Source organism: Castor canadensis, chromosome 2 (assembly GCF_047511655.1).
Source record: "Castor canadensis chromosome 2, mCasCan1.hap1v2, whole genome shotgun sequence".
Lineage (NCBI taxonomy): Eukaryota > Metazoa > Chordata > Mammalia > Rodentia > Castoridae > Castor > Castor canadensis.
In genome coordinates this window covers 52,215,033-52,238,772 of record NC_133387.1, presented here as the reverse complement: position 1 = coordinate 52,238,772, position 23,740 = coordinate 52,215,033, and the positions used below count along the sequence as shown (strand labels likewise).

Here is a 23,740-nt window from a genome sequence, read left to right as displayed (position 1 = left end):
GAACCTCATAGTTTCCTCCACTAGCATAAACATTGGGCCAAAGCGCTCGGTCTCCAGTTCCATTCCATTCAAAATGTTAATTCCTGAGGCACCTACTCTGCTTCCTGCACTTCTTCTACGTTATTTCAGCGCCTTTATTTCGCTTTACCTGCAAAGACAAGCCATCTCTATCCGCCTCCCTGGGAGTTGGAGGGAAGATCACGGACCCCAACTACCAGCAACGCACAGAGCGCATGCGCCTCTTCCGGCCCCCAACACTCCACACCGCGCATGTGCCAGTCCGTCTGCGGCCTGTGGTGACGTAGAAAAAGCGTCGCACTAAGGTTGGCGCGGCTTCGGCGGCGGGCAGTCCTGGCTGGTCGTAGGCATGGTGCATTGCGGTTGCACGTTGTTTCGAAAGGTCCGTACCTGGTGCCCTCACTCCACGTCAGGGCCCTGTGGCTTCCTCGCTCCCCTTTTCGCTTTGGGGCCTCCTTTCTGCTTGGTTTTGCCAGTTCTCTCCGCCCCTCCCGAAGTCGGGCTTTGCCAACTGGGGGTCGGAAGGGTGTGTCCATGACATGATCAGAAGGTTTGTTAGTCTTTTAAATATCCTCAGCCACTTTTTATAGGTATCCCCTTCAGTGCACTGTTTTTAAGGTATTTTTAAAGAAGACTTACCAAAAAACAAAGATGTGTAATTGCGGTGCTTATTACAGAAAATTTAGGTTAGTTTTTATATAGTGTCGGTCTTGGAATACTTTCCATAAAAGTTGACAGCTGCTTCCATTTCTCCAAGTAAATAAAACCCACGGACAACCCCCCTCTCAACCTATAAAGGCTTTACTAGTAATGCTTTTTGAAGGATTTTTTTGGGGGGGGAGCAGTACTGGTTTGAACTTAGGGCCTCATACTTGCTAGGCAGGCGCTCTTCCACTTAAGCCCTCTAGTAATGCTTCTTGAAAGCCTGCCGGCATCACATTTTGGTCATTACCTTATTTCGAAGGGCCACTGTAAGATATTATTTTTAAGCTTACGAATTGGATGAATCTATAGAAGTGAAAAAGTCAAATATTAAATGGAACTTAGAAAGCCCTCCTCAGCAATATGATGAATAGTCAGAACAGTCACTGTTTCAATTTTTGAAATTCCCAGATATTTTTGATACTTACAGCTATCCTAAATGACTAAAAATGTGTTGATTATCAAAGAAATTACTCTATTGTGATAGTCTGGGAGGTTAATATTGCAAGGAATTGTTTAAATTTAAACAATTGAGGAAAACGAGCTAAATACAGTATAAGGTTTGAAAGGTGTAATAATAGAGATAAAATCAAATTGCTAAGAATGCCAGCAAAAGTCAGGGGAAGCACTGATGAAAGGAATTAAGAAATCCGTTCCTTTAGTGCTTTCTGAAATAATGGAACCATATTTTGAACCACATTTTGGCTCCATTATTTTAAAGTACATTTAAATTAAGGTGGGTCAATGATGGAAAAGAACAAATGGCATTCTAAATAGAGGAAAAGCATAAATAGAGTGGCATAGAGAGAAAACAGAGCATCATATAGAAAAGAAAAGAGAAAGAGGAGAATGAGAAGTGTTACACCAATGAAAATCCTGGGATGGCTGAAGAAGGGCTTTGTATACAGTATTATGAACTTTAGCCATTAAATAATAAAAAAACCCAAAAAGTCATGGTGGTTGTGAGTAGGGGAGAAACAAAATTAGAGATCAGATTCATTTCAGAAAAACAGCACTTATAAACAAAATGAAGGATGCATCACAGATGGAATGACTAGACACTGAAAGACCATTTAAGAGTTAACGTATTGGTCAAGGTTCTCAGGCAGAGATATTGGATAAGAGAAAGTAGGACTTCTGGGAAAGAAGTAAGTATAGTCTGAAAGACAACTATTTGTTCAGTATCAATGAATAGATAAACTATAATTTCCATTATTTGAGGAAACATTGGAGGGGTAGAGTTTGTGTGGAGCACTTGATTTTGTTAACATTTGTTTTTGAGGTGAGTATTATCCATTCAACTGATACCTACCAGATTATATTAGGGGGTTTTCAAATAGAAGTGAAGTACAGATCCTCCCTCACTTGCTTTAAACTACTCAAAGCTTAATCCTCTTGGAGAGCTCCAATACACTGGATGTAGAAAATATTTCACCTAGATGAAGAAAATATTTCACCTAGATGATAGTTACTGGTATAGGCTGAGATTGCCGGGGAAAGAAATTTAGAATGAAAAGGAGTCCAAAGTCAGAGACTGTGAAGATAAATGGGACAATAATTGATAATTGAAAAAAGAGGGTCCTAAAAGAGATGAATGGGAAAAGAAAGTGATACAGGGTGTAAGGTAAGAAAAGGCTATAGAATTGGTATACAGAAGCCATTATTGATTCTTTCTTTAAAAAAGTCTTAGTAGAACAAAACTAGAAAGGATGTCTATGTGGATAAACACATTTTATATACAAATGTTTCTCTCTCTTTCTCTTAAGTATGGAAATTTTATCGATAACCTGAGACTCTTCACCAAGGGAGGAAGTGGTGGAATGGGTTATCCTCGCTTAGGTGGAGAAGGTGGAAAAGGTGGTGACGTCTGGGTTGTAGCCCATAAAAAAATGACATTAAAACAACTCAAAGACAAATATCCTCAGAAACGGTTTGTGGCTGGAGGAGGGGCAAACAGTAGGTAAGTGCTTACTGAATGACTTTAATTTTATAAAATCAAACCTTTCTGGAAGAAAAAAAGTCTTAAAACTGGTAATTTTAAGTAAATGATTTACTATATTTGTAACCGGGCAAAAGTCTAAAGTGTCAAAACTCATAAAAAGCTGTTACTAAGTATTTTTTGGGTTTTAAAAACTTTATTCATTTCTTCTGACAGAAAATGATCTGAATCCCTGTTATTTTTTTCTAAGCTTACTTTAGACAACCTTTAGGAGACCTTTCTAAAATTTGAACTATGTTACCCCACCCCATCACCATGAAATATCAATTACTTACAATTCTTTCACCCAGAAATGATTGCTATTAATCTTTTCTTGACTTTCTAAGACTTTTATGTGTGTACAAGTGTGATCAGGTATATATGTATAAAATCCAGCACCAAAAGAAGAAAAATGAGAGCACAGTATTTTACAGTCTCTTCTTTTTACTGAAGTTTTTTCATGTCTGAAAATTATTCAAAATGTTGTATCTTATTATAGAACCTGAATCAACAATTTATTTTTATCACTTGTTCATTTAGGTTATTGTTGATTTCTGTTTGGTTTGGTTTTGTTTGCTGTCATAGCCACAATGTGACATCCGTATGTACATATTCTTAACACAGTTATTCAGTTTTTTAAATAAATTTCCAGAAGTGTAATTACTAAGTGAGAAATCTATACTCTCATAAGAAGTTTCAGAGTAGCTTTTTGTAATTTAAGTACTGTCATTAAATTTCATGGATTTTCTAAGTTGTCGCCGCCCCCCCCAACTTATTTGTATTGTAGCAATGATCTCTGTTTTTCAGACATTCAATACATTAGTTTATTTTGGATTAAAATGACTTTTGGTGGTTAGTTTGTTAACTTAAATCATTAGCATTTATGTAGGATACAGTAAACTAAAGTACAGCAAATAGGGATAATATGGGTTTTCCTTTAATATTTGACTATTTAATATCTGCATTAGCAGAAGAGTTGATTGCTGTTCTTTGTAAGCCATTATATTTGCTTAAAGAAGTATAAACCAGCCGGGCACCAGTGGTTCATGCCTATAGTCTTAGCTATTCAGAAGGATCAGGGTTTGAGGCCAGTCCCAGGCAAATAGTCCCAGAGAACCTATCTCAAAAATACCCAACACAAAACAGATGGAGTGGCTCAAGTGGTAGAGTACCTGTCTAGCAAGTGTGAGGTCCTGAGTTCAAGCCCCAGTACCACAAAAATTAAAAAAAAAAAAATAGTATATAAAGTATTTGTGGATTTCCCTTATTTTAATTTAGGGTTTTTGTTTTTTTGGTTTTGGTAGGGTCAGTGCATTGAAAGGCTCTAAAGGAAAAGACTGTGAAATCCCTGCACCTGTAGGTATTTCCATAACTGATGAAAATGGCAAAATTATAGGTGAGTGTATTGATGAAGGGTTTTGGGAAATAGCTTGCCTTGAGTTTCAGAAGAATTTTTTTAAACAATAATTTTTGCTGCTAACTTACAAAAAAGAAAAATATCATATTATTGATTTCATTTATTAATCTTTGCTATAAGTATTTTTCTCCTTCTTTTAAAGGAGAACTCAATAAAGAGGAAGACAGAATTTTGGTAGCTGAAGGTGGCCTTGGTGGTAAATTACTTACAAATTTCTTACCTTTGAAAGGCCAGAAACGAGTAATTCACCTTGATCTAAAACTTATAGCAGATGTAGGCCTAGTAGGGTAAGTACATATTTTTATTTTACTTTCAGAGACAGTTCATGAATAAGAAATAAATGTAAATAGTAATTTGCAGTCAGAATTATTGGTAGTTTATGGAATTTGTGTGCTGTACTTTGAGGATATGCTGCTGAGAATACAGTTGGCAGTTTAACAATGAAGTAGTTGGGGTGCCAATCCCATCACTACTACCCCTGCAGTCAAAAATCTAGATAGAATTACTAATAGTCTTCTGTTAATCAGAAGCCTTATGGATAGCAAAAATAGTCAACATGTATTTTCTGTATGACGAAAAGTATATAAGAACTGCAAGAGATCACTTTTTACCCTGATAGGCAGTTTATCAGACAGATAAACTACTTTTGTGCAGATGATTAACATCATGTTTTAAGTGGGTATTTGCAACACTTGAGCTCACTGCAATAGTACCAGGAGGTGGCTATGGAATTTTTACAGTAATTCAATATGTCCTACATTTAATTGTATGCCGTTATGATTTAATACTGCATCTTTTTGTTACATTTCTCTTAACTGTGAATGACACTGGGTATGATCTTTGTGATGGTCTTGATTGTCAACTCGGTTACACTGAAAAGCACCTAGAACATAAGTAAATGTTTGTGAGGGCATTTCCAGAGAGGATTAACTAAGGGAGAAAGACCCACTATTAATGCTCGCAGCACCATCCCATAGGCTGAGGGCCTGGATGGAACAAAGAGAAAAAGAAGAAAGCCCACTAGTGCAGACTTTATTTCAGTCTCTCTGTCTAGGTCTGTCTGTGTCTGTCTCTGTTTCTCCCTCCCTTTCTCCCCTGCCACCCCTGCTCATCCTTCTTGCCTATCATGAAATGCTCTCTTCTGCTTTGCCATGTCCTTCCACCATGATGGACTGAAACCTTTGAAACTATGAGTCAAAATATATTTGTTATTCCTTCAAGTGGGGTTGTTGCTCTGACTACCTAACCATGTAGTTCAGAAGTTTTTAGAACTGGTTTGTGGGAGGAATTTGAAAAAGTTTGGAAAAATGGGCTATAGAAAGTCAAGAATGCTATAAGCTCAGCTTAATGGGAGATTTGGGAGCTCAGAAGAACAGAATGCCAATAGGAATGTGGACAGCAAAGACTGTTGATGAAGTTTCAGAATTCGACTAGAGGCCATTTGTATCACATTGTGGTAAAGAGCCTGCCCTGAGACTATGAAGCTGGGTTTAAAGGTCATGGACTGATTAATCTGATGGAGGAAATTTCAAGGCAGCCTAGCATTCCAACTGTGGCATGGTCATTGCTAACTGCTTTTAGCCAACTTTATATAGATAATTGTGAGCAAAATCAGAGCAGAAATGTTTGGAAAATGCAGTTTGGCCAGAAAAGAAGCCTGTGTAAAACTGGGGCCAAGGAAAGTGGAACTGGTGAAAAAATTAGGACCATTTAAAAGAAGGCAAGTACTTTGGATTGGGAAGATGTTGCTTTGAGAAGAAAACTCTGGGGCCACCCAGAAGTGTTTCCTCCCTGTTCAACCATCCAGGCACTCAAAGGCTGCTGCAAGTCCTGGTCCAAGAAGGCCTGGCTGCTGCTTGAGCAGCAGACCTTGGCATCATTCATGCGATGCTGGTTTTGGAGACATGCAGATGCAACAGTTACAGGGCCATTGAGGCTTCCACCAAGTTTTCTAAGGAAAGCCTGGGAGGGCAGGCAATGTGTGGCAGAGACAGGATCCTTGTAGGCAGCCTCTGAGAGGGCGATGCACGAAGCTGTGAAAGTGACAGGCAGGAGAGACAGCCAAAGAGGAGCTATGCAGGCAGCAAAGAGCAAGACTGGAGTGGCACCACTGTTCAAGCCCTTTGCAACTCACCTCACACCACCATGCGCCCCAGATGCCAGGTGTGGAGCTAGCTACAGGATGTAATGTTTGCCCTACTGGGGCTGGGTCTTGCTTTGGTCCCATTCCTCCTTTCCATTCCCCTGTCTCCTTTTTGCAATGCAGATGTTTACTTTGTACCACTGTAGTCAGAAGTATGTAACTTTTTATATACTTGCTTTTTAAGTTTTATAGGGACTCACAGTCAAGAGTTTCTCTTGAGTCTCAGGAAAGACTTTGGAGTTGGGCTTTTTGAACAGTGTTGAAACTGTTAAGACCATGGGGACTCGAGATAGACTTAATGCATTTTACGTTTTGAGCCTTTGGGGCCCGTGGGTGGTATATTATGGTTCGAACTTAAAATGTCCCCCAAATATACACTGTTGAAGGCTTGTTCCTCAGCTGGTGGAGTTATTTGAGGTTCTGGAAACTTGAGGAGGTGGGGCTTCCCTGGAGGAAATAGGTTACTGGGGACATGTCCTGGGGGACTATATTTTATCTCATATCCCTCTCTCTGCCTTCTGTCCATTGTGATGTGAGTAGCCTCTCCCACATGTTCCCACTGCCATGTTCTGCCGGTATTGTCCTCTTCCACCAGTCTCCATTCTTTTATTAAACAATGCTATTTAGCTGTAGGGTTTCCAGTGCTGATACTCACTGAAGAAGGCTGCATAGCAAGGTAGAAAGCAGATAAGGGAAGAAAAAAACTTAAATTTGCTTTTCTGTTCTCTCTTGTCATCCTCTTCCTAGACCCCTAATACAGCATTGCAATTATTCAGGTAAAAAGCTTAAAGAAAAGGTAGGGAAAATTGCCTTATTGGTGCTATACTCCAAATTTCTAGTCTGTTCCTTTCCCAAAGGAATATCTCACCTCTTCTTTAAGTCTAAATTCCTTACCCTCCCTGACCAGCTACTAGGTGTTAACCACCGTTGACTTAAGAGTTCCCAGATGCCTCATCCTGCTAAAGTTATAACAGGGGAAGATGTAATCCTGGCTTTCCATTTACATTTAATTTTTAAATAAAACATAGTTATGAGAGATATGCATAACTTCTGTAGTCTATATTCTTAATAGGGTTTTGTAGACAAGACTGGGAGTCTAGCCATTCACAGTCTCATTTGGTAGAAGAATGTGTTTCACATTCTAAAGAGACACCTTTACAGACTAAGAAGAGGCTGAGTAGTAACGGTATGGGGTTCAGGTTAGATTATTTGGGTTAGAATCTCAAATCTTCCAGAGGCTGGCAGACTGTTATAGATAAGTTATACAGCCTTTCTTAGCCTGTGTTTTCTCATCATTAATAGTAGATGGAGAGAGTTATCATCTTAAGAGGTTTGTAAGATAATGTGTTAATGTATGTTCAGTGAATTGTAGTGCTGTCATCACAATTGCCAATTTATTGGAGACTTCATGTAGTGAATACTGGACTTTTCAGAATTAGGTTTAAAACTGCAGTCTGTAATTAAAGCACCAAAGTTATTAAGCAGAATGTTTAACCTGTGTATTCTAAAGCTTTTAGCTGGCTTCAGGAATGAATTGAACCTTACATGAAAGTTATGTAATTAGTGCACTGTACTGCTGTTCTCACATTTGATATTTGCATAGGTTAGATTTTAGCCTCTAAAATTTTAATTAGGTACATGCCAAGAAAAATCTCAAATCTATTGTTCAGCCATTAGCATCCTTCTTGTACTCATACTTTCTAGAATTTATAAATTTTTATAGAATTCCAAAGTAATATTTATAAACCATGACACCATTATTCCAAATGAAAGTTTGGCAGGCTTTTGAAAGCGCTTCCTCAAATATGAATGAAAATTCTGAAGGCAGAGATTGTGTTTGTTTCATGCTGTATTTCTGATGCTTAGTGTACTTATTGCCTGATGTAGTCAGTGCTCAATAAATGTTTGTTGGAGAAACTTAGTGAAAATATGTGAGTGAGAGTTAGAAAGACTCTTAAGTGACTCCTCTTCTAACTACTTTTTAAAAATACATGATTTCCCTTTCTTGAGGGGAAATTTAGCAATAAAATCAAGAGCCTTTAAAATGAGCATATATTTTAATGCAGTATTTCTTCATGTAGAAATCTACCAAGAAAGAAATTAAAGATATGTGCAAAGGTTTAAGGCTAGCCACCGCATTGTTTAAAGTTTTTAGAAAAAAGACAAGTAATATACGCATTTGCAGAAAGAAATGTATATTAATCTCACCACTCCAAAAAATGCTTATTACCAATGTATGTCTTTTTAGCTGTATCCATGTTTTTGCAAATGTTGTTCATAATCACAAAAGTTAGAGGCAATGTAAATCTCTATAAATAAAAAATTAGTTAAAAAATTGTATTTCATCGTTGAAAGGTGTTCATCCTAATGTTACTCGGTAAAAGGAACCCAACCAACAATTATGAAGTAGTCTTTAAAAAAAAAAAAAGAATTTATAACTACCAATTTATAGAAAATACAAGGCAAAGGAACATGTTAAATGATACCATGTAAATATCAGTAGAAAAATTCAGACTATGGAAAAACTGTAGGACAAATGACCCAGTTTCTTAAAAAATAAATTGCAAAGGAGAAATAAGATGGAAGAAAAGCTTACATCAAAAGAGATTTAAAAGATCCAGCTAATTGTAATGTTGGGACCTTATTTGGCTCTCTACTTAAACCAGATTTTAAAAATTATATTGGTAATGTGTTGGTATTTGTTGGAGCAAGATGATGATTAGATTGGATACATTACTTTTCTCTACTTTTGTATGTCTTTGAAGTTTTTTTAAAATTTTTTAAAGGCCATGCAAAATACAATATGAGTAATATTTTGTCAATGTTTGGTTAGAGAGCAGATTGCTGTTTTTGTTTTGTTTGTTTTTGTTTCTTTTGGTTTTTTTAGTGAAGGTTTTTCTTTACATAGAGTAGCAGTTACTTTACTCTCATAATTCTGAAATATTTTCAATGTCTAGTGTAAATTTATCTTTACCATTTCCGTAAGCATGTTTTGTCCTCAAGTTTTTTCAAGACTATTTTAGATTTATATTCTATGTTTTGGTGCTAGAGGGATTAAACTTAGGTCCTCACTCATCTAAGTATGCAGTATACCACTGAGATACTCAATATTTTACTTTTAGTTCCAGTAATATTTAAGAAGCCTATTTTTTGAATTGTTGAGAATTCAGAAATAAGCAATCATTAGTAATATTGATATTTATTGTAATGGATAGCTGTGTTTACTCATTTCAGATTCCCAAATGCAGGAAAATCCTCTTTGCTAAGTCAGGTTTCTCATGCAAAACCTATGATTGCAGATTATGCATGTAAGTACAATTTATGTATTTTAATGTGTGGACCAATTTTCCTCTGAGTATAAATAAAATGACAACTCCTGAGGATAGCCTTAGTTTGAAAATTTTTAGCAATTAGAATGCATGCATTTCTTTTTAATTTTTGGAATCTCTAAGTTTCTTGTACTTGTTAGTTTGTTACATTTATTTTTCTTATGCATAATTATTTGTTTTCTGTAGGATTTTATAGGCTACTTGCCTTTTTTTAAGCACTGCGATTAATACTAGGAAGGCACAGATGGATACTTTAACTCATTTTGCAAGTACTTATTTCTAGGAACCACGTTGGGGTCATAAGGTTACAAAGCCTGGTAAGCAGAACCAGCTAATGTTCTGACATTAACTGCACTTAACAGACAAGTGGGGAAAGGCATACGTATCACTAATGAGTATAAGGAAATATAAAAGTGTTCTATGAAAGAGCATAGACAACTGCTTGAGATTTCCTTAGGAAGTGTGATTCTTGAGCTGAGATATGATGAATAATTGGAAGTGAAGGGTCTTTAAATCAGAGGAAACAGCTGATACACAAAGGCTCAGTAGTGGGAGATTTGTGTGTCTAGAGAACATGAAGTAAGGGAAAGAAGGAATTGAGGTGAGGTGGAAACCATATCACATAGACCAGTATTTCACTTTATTAATAATCTTAAGAATAATTGGAATTAAGGGCTAAAATATTTAGATTTGTTTTTTCACATGTTCTCTCTGGAGGGTTGGGGGATATGACTTAAGTGGTAGAGCATGAAGCCCTGAGTTCCACCCCTAGTACCTCAAAAAAAAAAAAAAAAAAAAACAAGTTCTCTCTGTCTATATTGTAGAAATTGGTTGGCATGGGGCATTAATGGGTCTGGGAATACTAGTAGGCTATTATAGTAGCTAAATGAGATATAATGAAAGCTTAGGTTAAGAGTAGTGAGTTAATATGACAGGATTTCTGCCATTATTAAACAAAAAGACTTTAGAACACCATTAACCAGGAAAATGAAATTAAACCATTCAAAAATTATACTGATCAAGTAGAGTTAGTTCAGGACTAACTGCTATAAATTACATGGTCAGTATTAGTTAAAATACATAGGACACTTGAGAAGGAAAGGAGGAAAAGCAAAAAGTCACAGGAAAGCACCTAGAGTAGGATGGAAGGCTTAAAAGTAACGGCACAAGAAAAGATCAGAAGAATTTCCCCTAAAGGCCTAGAGATAGAAACCTAAATTCTGAGGTCCCTAAACTTCATTACCATGCTCCTTAAAGTACAGCAGAACATTGAGGCCCAGTAATTAGGTTAGTCTTCTGCGTATGCAGATGATAAAAATCTGTATGTGTCGTTTTTCAAGTACGTTGTAAATGACAATGATAATGGTAGCTTCCATTTCAACAAATTAGAAAAAAGCTGAATGAAACTGTTCACAAAAATAAAATATGATTTATTCTAGACATAATGTTAAGACAATTTTGAGAGAACTAGTCTTCATTTTGGCCTTATTTTATCATTCTTCCTTTCAGTTACAACATTAAAGCCTGAACTTGGAAAGATTATTTATAATGATTTTAAACAGGTAAGGATTTTTTAAGTAAAACACTAGCTTAAAAGTGAAAGTACTTTGTTTTGGTACTAGGACTTCATAATATTTTCCTTTGCCTGTGGTCTTAGGGAAAGAAGTAGTAAGATTTTATTTTATGAAAAATGAAACTATGGTCAAATTAATTATGCTCCGTACTGTCATAGTAAAATACTGTGTAAGAATTTAATTTCTGTTCTTCCAAATGTTATGTCCAGTCTATCCCTATCATACTATGTCTTCCTTAATCTCTGTTTCTTAATACAAGAAGTATTGATTGTCTGTGTTTTACTACCATAGCAGATTATTGATCTCCATTTCCTAGTAACAGTTTCTAAAGTTCATGGAAATAATTTTATTCCCACTTTCTTTTGTGGGGGGAAAAACTTTCATGGCGTTTTGAGCTCATCTAATTATTAAAATTTATTTTTCTTTGATATGGAAGAACTATAGATCTTTCTGCCCACATAAAAGCCTTTATGTGGATATTTATAGTAGCTTTATTCATAATTACCTAAACTTGGAAACAGCCAATATATCTTTTAGGAAGTCAAGGATAACTAAACTGTGTTACATCTAGAAAATGGAATATTGAGCTGTAAAAATAAATGGGCTATCCACGAAAAGGTATGGAAGAATCTTGAATATATTACTAAGTGAAAGGAACCAATCTGAATAAGCTATATACTATATGATTCCAACTATTTGACATTCTAGCAAAAGCAGAACTATGGAGAAAGCAAAGATCAGTTGTCAGCAGGATTAAGGAGGAAGGAGAGATGAATGGGCAGAATACAGAGACTTTTTAGGGTAGTGAAACTATTCTGTGTGATAATGCAGTGGGATACATCTTTCAAAACACACAAAGTATACAACACTAAGAATGAATCCTAACGTAAAGTATGAACTTTAAGTGATAATGATGTGTCAGTGTAGGTCCATATAATTCTCTGACATAATTCTGAAGATAAGAAAGGTTTATATTTATTGTTAATAGTGACATAAGTGGAAAATAAAATATTAATTAGTGTAAGATAGAATATTATAGTAAGTAAGCTTGTATATACTACATTGTATAATATCTATTAGCATAGATTCATTGTAGAAGGGAGATTCATTGTAGAAGGGAGATTCATTGTAGAAGGGAAATTCATTGTGACAATTCTGGATAGCCTTACATTGTACATTGGTTAGATCACTCAAGAACATTTTTTATACCTAACTTTTTTTTGGTGGGGGGGAGCGGTACAGGGGTTTGAACTCAGGGTCTCACATTTACTAGTCAGGTGCTCTACCACTTGAGCCACTCTGCCACCTCTTTTTGCGTGTGTGTGTGTTCAGTTTTTTCAAGATAGGGTCTCATGAACTATTTACCTTAGTTGGCTTCAAACTTCGATCCTCCTGATCTCTGCCTCCTGAGTAGCTAGGATCACAGGCGTAGACACTAGCATCTGGCTATACCTAATTTACAAGAGAAATCAATAGAGAACCTCTAAAGAAACTTTCAGGACATGAGACCTCCATTGTGTACACTTCTTTGTCATATAGCCACAACTTACCTTTATGACTCTGAAGTTCTTATCCACACTGAGCAATGGATATAGAGCACTGCTTCTCTCCCCTTTACTGCACATCAAAATCATCTGGATGACCCTTAGAAGAACAGCATTAATAAATTGCTCCTGGGGCCTAGAGATTCCAAACTAAATCTCTTGGGGGTAGGGCCTGGCCATCTGTTATTTCTAGGAGTTTGCTAAGTGACTATGATCATACACAGTAAGGTTTATAAAGCACAAGAGTAGAGTAATGGCTAATAATTCTTATCACCTCCAGAAGTATAGGGATGCTACATTCTTTCACTTGTAAGAACAGTCAGTAATTCTTTAAAACTTAAAGCTATAGGGCTATACTGAGTAAATATCTGCTACATATTATAATGTCCCCATAAGCTTTAATGAATTCAGAGTATAAAACATGTTAAAAAGAAAAAAAATCCAAAGAGTTGAAATTCTATAAAAAATTCATAATTAACAATACAGTTTATGGAATTACAGACTTGAGTGATTAGTAAGTGAAAGCAGTAAATGTTAAACCAATCCCCCAAATTCATAGATTGTTAGATTAATAAATTAAAATGGGACTCTAGTATAGCAAAGAATTTTTGATTCCTTACATTTATTTTACTGTAAAGATATCTCTTGGCTTTTCAAAGATGTAGTAGAGATCGTAAATCAGGAACTGTGTGTATTTGAAATATGAAAATGTTAGCATATAATTGAGCTTTGGTTTTGATTATTTTTCTTTCTTATTAACTTTTTACTAGATATCAGTAGCTGATCTTCCAGGTTTGATAGAAGGAGCTTATATGAACAAAGGAATGGGCCACAAATTCCTCAAGCACATAGAGAGAACTAGGCAACTACTTTTTGTTGTAAGTCCCACATATCAATGTGATGTTTAAACGAATGAACTTAGTTTTCCTAGAAATATTTTACAAGTAGATTTAAAAATACAGTCATGTACCACAATCATGTTTTCATCAGTGATGGGCTGTATGTATCTTATGTTGCTACCATAAGATTGTATTGAATAATGACCCCACAGCTATCTTAGTTTGATCTGTAAACACACTCTGTGATGTTCACACAATGATGAAATCATTTAATGCATTTCTCAGAGTGCATCCCCATTGATAAGACTTAATTCCTTAAGATTTCTGTCACACTATTAAGTTAGTCTCTCTTATATATTGTTGATGATATTTGAATAGTATATATATGAAATTGTCTATATTGGTATAAATTATCTTACCTATTACAGTTTTTATTTTATTAATGGGTGTCATTTTATCAGAATAACTAGTTATCTTGATACCTCAGTTTCTGTTATTTATTTTAAATTGCTAGATTATAGTAGAATGTAGATTGAGAAATTATTTTTAACTTGAAAGAATAAAGCATTTCAAAGCATAGAAACGTGTAACCATTCTTATGTTAAAGACTGTATTTCCCTTCTTTTTTAGGTTGATATTTCTGGATTTCAACTTTCTTCCAGAACTCAATACAGAGCTGCCTTTGAAACCATAATACTGCTTACAAAAGTAGAGTTTTCTGTTTTACTGTCTTTTCTATCTATTGTAATATGTAAGCATGTAACATAGTAACTAGAATAAGTACATTTTCCACCTTTTTAAAGATTTTATATCAATTAACAAATTACACTTGACATCTCCAGTTCTTCACTATTCACCTACTCCTCAAACTATTGCAATGGTAAAACTTTCCTGGACTTCTAAATCCCTAATGCATACTTCTCACATTTTCTCATTCTTCAGCTTTGCTGTGTCTATTTCTTCTTGAAACATTTCTCTTTTCTTAGCTTCATCAACCATAATTTCCTGGTTTTATTCCTACTTCATGGACTGTTTCTCATTGTACTTTTTAGGTTCCTTTCTATTCATTTTTTACTTTATTGGTGGTGCTTGGGATCAGACCAGGTCCTCACAAATGGTAGGAACTGTTTGTAAATCAATACCTAGTACCCAGATCTTGTGATTGTGCTTTATGTAAGATACTTGTTGGGAATTTTTGATTGGATGTCTTATCAATATTCATAAAATGAGGTTTTAGTTTTTTTTTAAAAAAAACCAAAAAACTCTATCTCTAGACCTTTATTGAGTATATAAGCCAGAAACCTGGGTGGTGTTCTCAATTCTGTCTTCTCACCACCTGCATGAAGCTCTGTCAGTTTTATATCCTGAATCTCTGAAAGGAATCCACATGCCTTCAACCATAGTTACAATCATCAGCCCCTTTCACTGGAATGTATCTGATTCTGTCTTGTCTCTGTACATCCAGTCTTGCTTCTCTCTAGTCCATTTTTATGTGGCAGCTAGAGTGATCTTTGTAAGAGAATCAACCTCATGTTTGTTCCCTACTTAAAACACTTAGATTGTCTCCTGTTGATGTTGGGTTAAAGTCAAATTTCACCATGATCTGTGAGGTCTAGTAAATTTGGGCTCTTACCTAGTATCTCTTCCTCCCACTTCTTCCCTTACAGGCTACATTCCAGCTGTATGATTTCTGTGTAATACAATATGATGTTGTTTATGATGTAATACAATATGATGATGTTCCCAGAGTTTGTAGATCATGTTTTGTTTGCCTCATGTTACCTGTGATGGGTAACATGTAATGGTTGCAGGTAATGTTGCTATGAACATTTGTGTAAAGGTTTTTGTGAAGACATGTTTTCATTTCTCTTGGATATATACCTACTAGTGGAATTGCTGGATCATATGTTAACTCTCTGTTTAACATTTTGAGGTACTGCCAGACTGCTTCCCAAATTGGCTATACCACTGTACCATTTTACAATCCAACCAGCAGTGTGTGAAGGTTCTTGTATTTGACATCAATGTTAATACTTGTTATGGTCTTTTCTTTGTGGGGGGAGTTGCTTTGTGGGGTTTTTTGGTGGTACTGGGGTTTGAAGTCAAGGCTCCCTGCTCGCAGGGCTGGTGCTCTACCACTTGAGCCATGCCTCCAGCCCATTTCTGTCATTTTTATTTTAGCCATCTTAGTGGAAGTGCAGTGTCATTTCATTATGATTTTGATTTGTATTTCTCTTATGATTAGTGATGCTGAGCGTATTTTCATGTGTTTACCAGTCATTTGTATGTCTTCAGAGAAATGTCTATTCAGATTATTTCCCTGTTTTTTTAAGTTTATTTTTTAACTGATACATAAAAACCTAAAAACTATACACTTTAAGGGTGTACCATGTAATGTTTTAACCCATGCATAGTGTAATGTTTAAATCAGTTTAAACATATTTATCTCAAACATTTATGATTTCTTTATGGTAAAAACATTCAAAACCTTTCTTCCAGTCTTTTGAAATATACAGTACATTACTATTATCTATGTTGTCACCCTACTGTGCAATAGCACACCAAAACTTCTATCAGATTGTAATTTAGTACCCATTGATCAATCTTCCCTTCCCCCCAGCCCTTGGGTACCTGACATTCTACTCTCAACTGCTGTAAGTTCAACTTTTTAGATTCCATATATGAGTGAGGTCAGGTAGTACTTGTCTTTTTTGTCCCTGGCTTATTTCATTTAACATAATGATATCTAGTTTCATTCATGTTACCGAAAATGATGGGATTTCATTCTTATAACTGAACAGTATTCAATTGTATGTGTATTCTTAGTGCAGCAGTGAACATGGAAGTACAGATGTCTGTTGAACATACTGATTTCATTTCTTGTGGCTATATACCTGGTGAGGCAATTGCTGGATCATATGCTAGTTCTATTTTTAATTTTTTGCATAACTTCTATACTGTTTTCCATATGGTTATACTTATTTACATTCCCTCATTTTACATCCTTGCTAGCACACAGGTTATTTTTTGTCTTTTTGATAATGGCTATCTTAACAGGCAAAATTTATATCCTTTTTTTCTTTCTTTTTTGGCAATACTAGAGATTGAATCCAGTGCCTTGCTCATCCTAGGCAAATACTTATACAACTTAAGCCACGCTCCACCATTGTTTGTTTTTGATTTCTTTTTTTCAATATTGGGGTTTGAACTTAGGGCCTCACATTTGCTAGGCAGGCACTCTATCACTTGAGCCATGTCACCAGCCCTGTATTTTGTTTTTAAGACAGGGTTTCATTGCTACCTTTGGTAGGGATGGCCTCAAATTTACGATTCTCCTTCCTGCACCTCCTGAATTGCTGGAATTACGGTACTGACAAAAAAAAAAAAAAAAAGACACATAGACCAATGGAACAGAATAGAGAGTCCAGAAATAAATCTATACATTTACAGTAAACTGAATTTTGACAAAGATGCTAAAAACATTCAATGAGGAAAAGATAGTCTCTTTATAAATGATGTTGGAAAATGATATCCTGAGGAATGAAATTCAACCTTTATGCCATCACATATACAAAAGTCAAGTCAAAATGGATTGTAGACTTAAAGTAATTCTTTTTCTTTGTAGTGCTAGAGATTAAATTTGGGGCCTTGACCATTCTAAGCATGTGCTCTACCACTGAGCTACACCCCAGCAAATGTAAGACTTGAAAATGTAAAGCTAATAAAAGACAACATAAGGAAAAAATTTCATGATGTTGTTAGAATGTTGTGGGTTTTTGGATATGCCCCCACTAGCACGGTGAACAAAAGTGAAAGTAGGTAAGTGAAATTATATTAAAATCTTGTGCACAGCAAAAGAAACAGTCAACAGAGTAAAGAGACAACCTTCAGAATGGGGGAAAATTTTGTAAACTATACATCTAACAAGGGATTATAATCCAAAATATATTAGGAACTCAGTTGGGCACAATGTCACACTCCTTAGTCTCAGCTACTTAGGGAGGCTGACATAGAAGGACCAGGAGTTGAGAGGCCTAAATCATGAGACCCTGTCTTAAAAGCAAAAAATACCACATAAAAACAAACTCAAAATATATATGTATTAGGAGTTCAACTTAATAACAAAAAAAAGTTTTTAATTTTGGTCAAGTGTCATGTCATATTTTTTCTTTTGCTTATGATTTTGATATTATATCTTAAGAAACTTTTGTCCAATCCAAAGTGATAAGGATTTGCTCCCAAGTACGTTTATGTTTTCCAAGAATAGTATAGGTATAACATTAAATTACTATCTTTTTTATCATGCTGTTGTTGTCATGGGGGAACGCTGTGACATTATAAAAGTTCTTACAATACATCAAAGATGAATTCACCCCCTCTATTCTCTTTTATTCCCCCCCCCTCCTACTCCTGGAATAGTTTTAAAAGGTTAAATTGTTAATTTAAGAATTTTATGTCTATGAAGTCCAGGTACTGTATTTGGCTCTATACATAAAGTCAGCTGTCTCTGGGAAGTCATATGGGCTAATTCCCATGACTTAACCAGAAGCATTTTCTGATTTCCTTTGTTAGTTTTTATGGTTGTTGGGACTTACTGCATTTCAGTGATATGAATGAGCTCTAGATTTCCCAGGTCATTAAAGAAAGATACCACATATAGTTAATTTACAAATATTGTTATATTTTGTTTTTATCTTTTATTTAAAGGAGTTGGAGTTGTACAAAGAGGAACTTCACACAAAACCTGCACTCTTGGCAGTTAATAAAATGGACTTGCCAAATGCCCAAGATAAATTTCATGAACTGATGAACCAACTCCAGAATCCTAAAGGTAAATCACTCATTCACTGAATTCTAGATTAATGGGTATTTACTGTGCTCAGAGAATGTTAAATGTTATAATCAGTGGAAAAGAAAACTGATAGTTTCTACTCTTAATAACTGGATGTGTTTGAAGAAAGAACACATACCATATAAACATTTAAATAACAACAAAATGTGTGATGTGGACAATAAGAGGAGATAAAAGGAAAGAAAGATTAATTTGATCTGAAAAGGTTAGGCTTTATGAAGATGTGTAACTTAAACTGGTCCCTTAAAGAGTTCATGGGACTTTTGATAAAAGGAGGAAGAAGTCAGCATTTACACGTGAACTCTTTCACCTTAATAGGGGTGCTTCATTCCCCTAGTAAACCATACATTTAAGAACAGACCCAGTAGTTCTGAAGAGATATGTTTCTTTGGAACACACTCCATAGATCTCTGAAGAGTATTAATCTTTTAAAAAGAACTTCAGTACTACATATTGTGACACAGAAAAATAGATGCTGTTACTCCAAAAGGATTCCTCTGAAATTTTAAATGGACTATTTTGTATAAGGAAACTTAAAGGGACCCTCTGAAGTTTTAATGTTGACTATTATCCTGTGGTGATGATGTTTTCAGTTTTCTGAGTGTCATAGAGAGCCTCATGTACAAATGAGGAAAAGTACAGCACGTGGTAGATGGCTAACATTTTTTTAAATAATACTAATTTCTTTGTTTTTATCCTTGGAATAATAATTGGGAAAAATAAGTTATAGAGTACTAGGACCAGTACCCAGAAGGTTCTTTCTCTCCTTTTGAAAATCTGTGCCCTAAGAAATGTATGTGTTGGAGTTGTCCTTGAGTTAGCAAGTTACTCTTAGAATATAAATAGTCACAAATATTATTATATAGTCTTTATTCCTTAAATCATTTGCTTTATAATGTTGTTAGTTCTGTGTGCTAGTTGGTCTTACAAAGAAGAGAATTTTACCAGAAGTGAGGGTAACTATGCTGGACTGTCATAATTCTTGAGTTAACTTCTGATTCTCTTGGAGATTTACAAATTTCAGAAACCAAGCTCCATATTGACTTGCCAGTTGTTTTCATTCTAGCCTTTTGCTAATCCTTACAGTCACTTTACTATCCACCTCCCATTGCCATGGTGGCAGAGAAAAGGAAAAAGCAAAAAAAAAAAAAAAAAATGTTAGTCCCTGAAAGTGATAGAAATGATCTCTCCTTGACTGTTCCCACTTCTTCAGTTTCAAGGTGGATCCTACCATCGGTGACCAGGGAAGTTAAAGTTCTCCTGTGTAGTAACATCAGCTAGAATGTCCCAAACTATAAATTATTATTTTTTATGAGAAACTTTCAGAGCCATCAGTGTTATTGATAGATACTTTGTTGAGCCCCCTCAAAAAGCAAATTCTGTTATTTCTGTAAGTATATAGTCTTCTGATTCATCTTTTGTTTATCTTTAGTTTGGTTTAAAATATATTCATTCAATAATTACTTACTAAGTAGCTATCATGTACCAAGAACCTTACCATTGTCATTAGTAAAATTCAGAGGTTCTGAGAGCTTATTAAAGAAGGAAAAACAGGAATTTAAAATGTTAAATTTTTGGTTTCCTCCCTGCTTCACATATCAAACCTCTTAACATAGTGTGGACACACTTTCAAAGACAATAGAAATAACCTTAGCTTTCTGTTCTTTGTTTCAGATTTTTTGCATTTATTTGAAAAAAACATGATTCCAGAAAAGATTGTGGAGTTCCAACATATCATCCCCATCTCTGCACTAACAGGAGAAGGAATTGAAGAATTAAAAGACTGTATAAGAGCGTCACTGGATGAACAGGCCAACCAGGAAAATGATGCATATCATAAGAAACAGCTGCTTGATTTAAGGATTTCCAATACAATATCTTATAGTAGGCTACCATCAGAGCATACTGTCGCTAGTTCAGAAATGATATAATTTAAATCTAGTAAAAATACTATTAATGGAATACTGTTCATTCCTAAAAAGAAGGAAATCATGTCATTTTCAGCAATATGGTTGAGCCTGTAATATATTATGTTCAGAGTAATAAGCTAGGCACAGAAAGATAAATACCACATTAACTAAATTATATTTGGTTTAAAAAAATTTGAACTCATAGAAGCAGAATAGAATGGCTGTTATCAGGGGTTGGGGAGATAAGAGGTATTGTTTACCCAAGATACAAAGTTTCAGTTAGCATAAATAAGTTCTGAGGCTCTGTTGTAGAGCATGGTGGCTATAGTTACAATAATATCAGATTTTGAAAGTTGGTAATAAAGTAGGTTTAAGGGTTCATACCACACAAAAAAAAAAATCTAAGGAAATACATGCTGTTTAGCTTGATGAGCCATTCCACAGTGTATGCATACTTCAAAACATGCTGTACATGATAATTATGTACAATTTGTATATGTTAGTTAAAAATGGTATTGAAATTGCATTAATTTTAAAGCTTTCCACACTTTTTATTATTTAGTGCCATCATTCAGGAACGATAGGTTTTAAAGTTATTATTTTATAACAAAGAATATAAACAGCAAAAATGTAACTGTGAGTTAAAGTTTGTAAAAAATGTTTTATGGTCAATCCACTTGTTATAACATTCTCTGATATTCCTTTACTTATAGTGTTCCCACTGAAATCATTTTTTAAAAATTATATAGGAGGGCTCCCTTGATAATTAGAATGAGCAACTAGGATTTGATAGCTTGTTTGTTTTGGGTCTTTCATACACCTGGTTGCACAAAATAACAATTCTCTTTTGTGGAAAATCTTAAAACTAAATTTGAACCTATGGTCAGTGAAAATAGAGATCACTGATAATACTTAACAGAAAACAGCAGATCAGTGTCTGATTTGAGCTTTTGGAAAAAGCTAAGTATGATGAGTATTTTATTTCCCTGCTTTGGATACTGGTTTATATATCTCATTTTCTTATGTCCCACTCTTTTCATTTTCCTCTTTCATATTTTATTAAAGAGAGAATAAATAGGAAGTGCCAGCTTTAAACAATATCAGTCATTAATATATTTGGAAGAGATTAAATTTCTAAATTTCTCCCTGAGTTTGTAAAAAATAATTACAAATAGGATTTTTTCTCTTTAAATGAGTTTTATTATAAAATGTACATCTTCATTGTGAAAAAAAAGATTCAAACAGTGCAAAAGCATGTAATGAAAAACAGTTCCTTCTTCTTCCATGAGGCCCCTTAATCCTTCCCAGAGAAAGCCAGTTTTAATAGTTTATGGGGTTTTTTTTCCTCCATTGTTCTGATAGTGGTATTTCTTTTTTTTTTTTTTTTCTTTTTCTTTTTTTGGTTTTTTGTTTGTTTTTGTTCATTTATTCACATGTGCATACACTGTTTGGGTCATTTCTCCACCCTGCCCCCTCCCCCACCCTTCCCCACCTAAATTTAGTTTATGTTCTTGCAGAAGTTTTTTATACCTATAGATTTTTTGCCCAAATGGGTTAATCTATAAATTTCCAACTTTATTTTACAAAATAGTAGCAAGCTAATAACCCCTAAAAATGTTCTTCGAAGCTACTTTTTATTCAAAATTATTTTGGAATTTAAAGACTGTGGCTATTCCTCCCTCCGTAAATTATTAAATAAAAAATGTTGTTTTGGACTTAACTTTTTTCTATTTTGACAATGTGGATGACGTTTTACAAGTGTTATATCCCTTTGTTCTGCTTTCTCCCATTCTAGTCCTAGACTGGCTTTTCTTGTGTCCTTTTTTTCTTCATTACATCGGTACTTGTTGAGTATCTCTCTTGTGCCACACACTGTGCAGGGTGCTCCCTATGTGATTTTGATGAGAACAGACAGGTCCTGCCCCTCTCTGAGTTCACATTCCATAGTGGAGATGGCCGGGAATTGCAATGGCCTAGTTCCATTTCACAACAAAAGAGTCAGAGTGGGGAAAAGCATTTGGAGTTTACACTGATGTGACCATATTTTATATTGGATATGTTACACACTTGTAACTTCAGTGTCATTTTGGGTTTCTTAACTATATACTTCCTAAAATAAATAAGTGGCAATCTGAGCATGGTTTCATGAGATGAATTTCAAAAATTCCTAACACCATAATCTTACTTTGTGCTGTGACAAATGACAGTAGATATTAAGGTTTAAGAGAAAATTGTTTTGTCAGTAATCTGGGAGTACCACTCCAGCATTAACTACAGCATTTTATGGTTCATTATATAATTCATTAAAATATTCCATTCATTAGTGTTTTCTGGTTATTGAAAGTATAGTCTTATATACCCTTTTCTGACCTTTCATTTTTATTCTTAACAAAAGGAGAAAAATCCAAATTCACTTATTAATTTTATAAAAAAATTGAAAGGGCTGGAGTATAGTTCACTGGTAGAGCATTTATGCAACATATGCAAGGCCTTGGGTTTGACCTCAGCACTACAAAAATATTTTTTGTACTTGAAAGATTTATTTAGAAGTAAATCTTTTCACGTTATTTCATATGCATTTTATTTTGCCTGTGTGAAAGACTTCATTTTTACCTTTCAAATTACATCAATCAAAATGTATACCATTTGGATTACTTAATGATTATATTATTATATAACCAAATTATCAATATGCTATGCATAGCAAATTTTTAGTAAGTCTCAGCCATATATCACATTTATTTATCATCATGAAATACAAATTTATACTAACAGGCAGTTGTCAGGTACTATATTGTTCTCTGAAACTGGATCTGTGCTTTGAAGATTTTACCTATGAATATTCCAGAGTGCCTATTATTTATGCTTTTTGTAATTTTCAGCTGTTCATTACTTAACAAAAGGGTTACAGTCTAAGAAATGTATCCTTAGAGATTTCCTAGTTATACAAACATCAGAGTACACCTATACAAACTAACTACATTGTCACTATTGACAGCTACATTGTAATATTGGCTAGAATAAGTATGAAAAGGCCAGGGCCAATTTTAGGTATCATTTCTGATCAGTACCCACTAATTTTAGTCATTCTAATTTTAAACAATTTATTTTCAACATATGACAGTTGCTTAATAATTGTTGGGTACCTGGGAGACTTAGAGGAAGTAATCACCTTTGTATGTATTATTAAAGTGTTTATAATAGAAATTAAATCCTTTGAGATGCCCAGATACCAAGCTAAGTAAAGCCTAATTATCACCTAAATCATGTCCTTTGAAATACTTGGCATTTGAAGAACAGGATATGCAGTTTATATTATAACTAATTTTGGAGCAATATATGACAATGTAATTTTTCCTATTTATTTTGTAAACTCTTGAGTGCACTCAAAGTTGAAAGCAAAGGACAAAAGCTTCCTTTGTTCATGGCCCTAC

At 34.8% G+C, this 23,740-nt stretch overlaps 1 protein-coding gene across 4 annotated transcripts; it reads left to right on the top strand.

Annotated features, from left to right (window-relative positions):
• Window positions 1–255: 255 nt before the first annotated feature.
• Gtpbp10 (GTP binding protein 10) lies at window positions 256–22,629 on the top strand. 4 transcript variants are annotated; one of them, XM_074064783.1, is made up of 11 exons: window positions 256–400; window positions 2,487–2,680; window positions 4,003–4,094; window positions 4,258–4,402; window positions 9,493–9,566; window positions 11,097–11,149; window positions 13,476–13,583; window positions 14,175–14,252; window positions 14,597–14,661; window positions 18,252–18,375; window positions 20,071–20,209. In XM_074064783.1, the coding sequence occupies exons 1-10, from the start codon at window positions 368–370 to the stop codon at window positions 18,349–18,351; spliced, it is 942 nt and encodes a 313-aa protein (XP_073920884.1). In that variant the 5' UTR covers window positions 256–367; the 3' UTR covers window positions 18,352–18,375; window positions 20,071–20,209. The 4 variants fall into 4 exon arrangements, with proteins under 4 accessions (XP_073920884.1, XP_020034964.1, XP_073920885.1 ...); XM_020179375.2 differs by lacking the exon at window positions 14,597–14,661 and having other exon boundaries at window positions 20,071–22,629; XM_074064782.1 differs by lacking the exons at window positions 256–400; window positions 14,597–14,661 and adding an exon at window positions 430–568 and having other exon boundaries at window positions 20,071–22,629.
• Window positions 22,630–23,740: the final 1,111 nt, after the last annotated feature.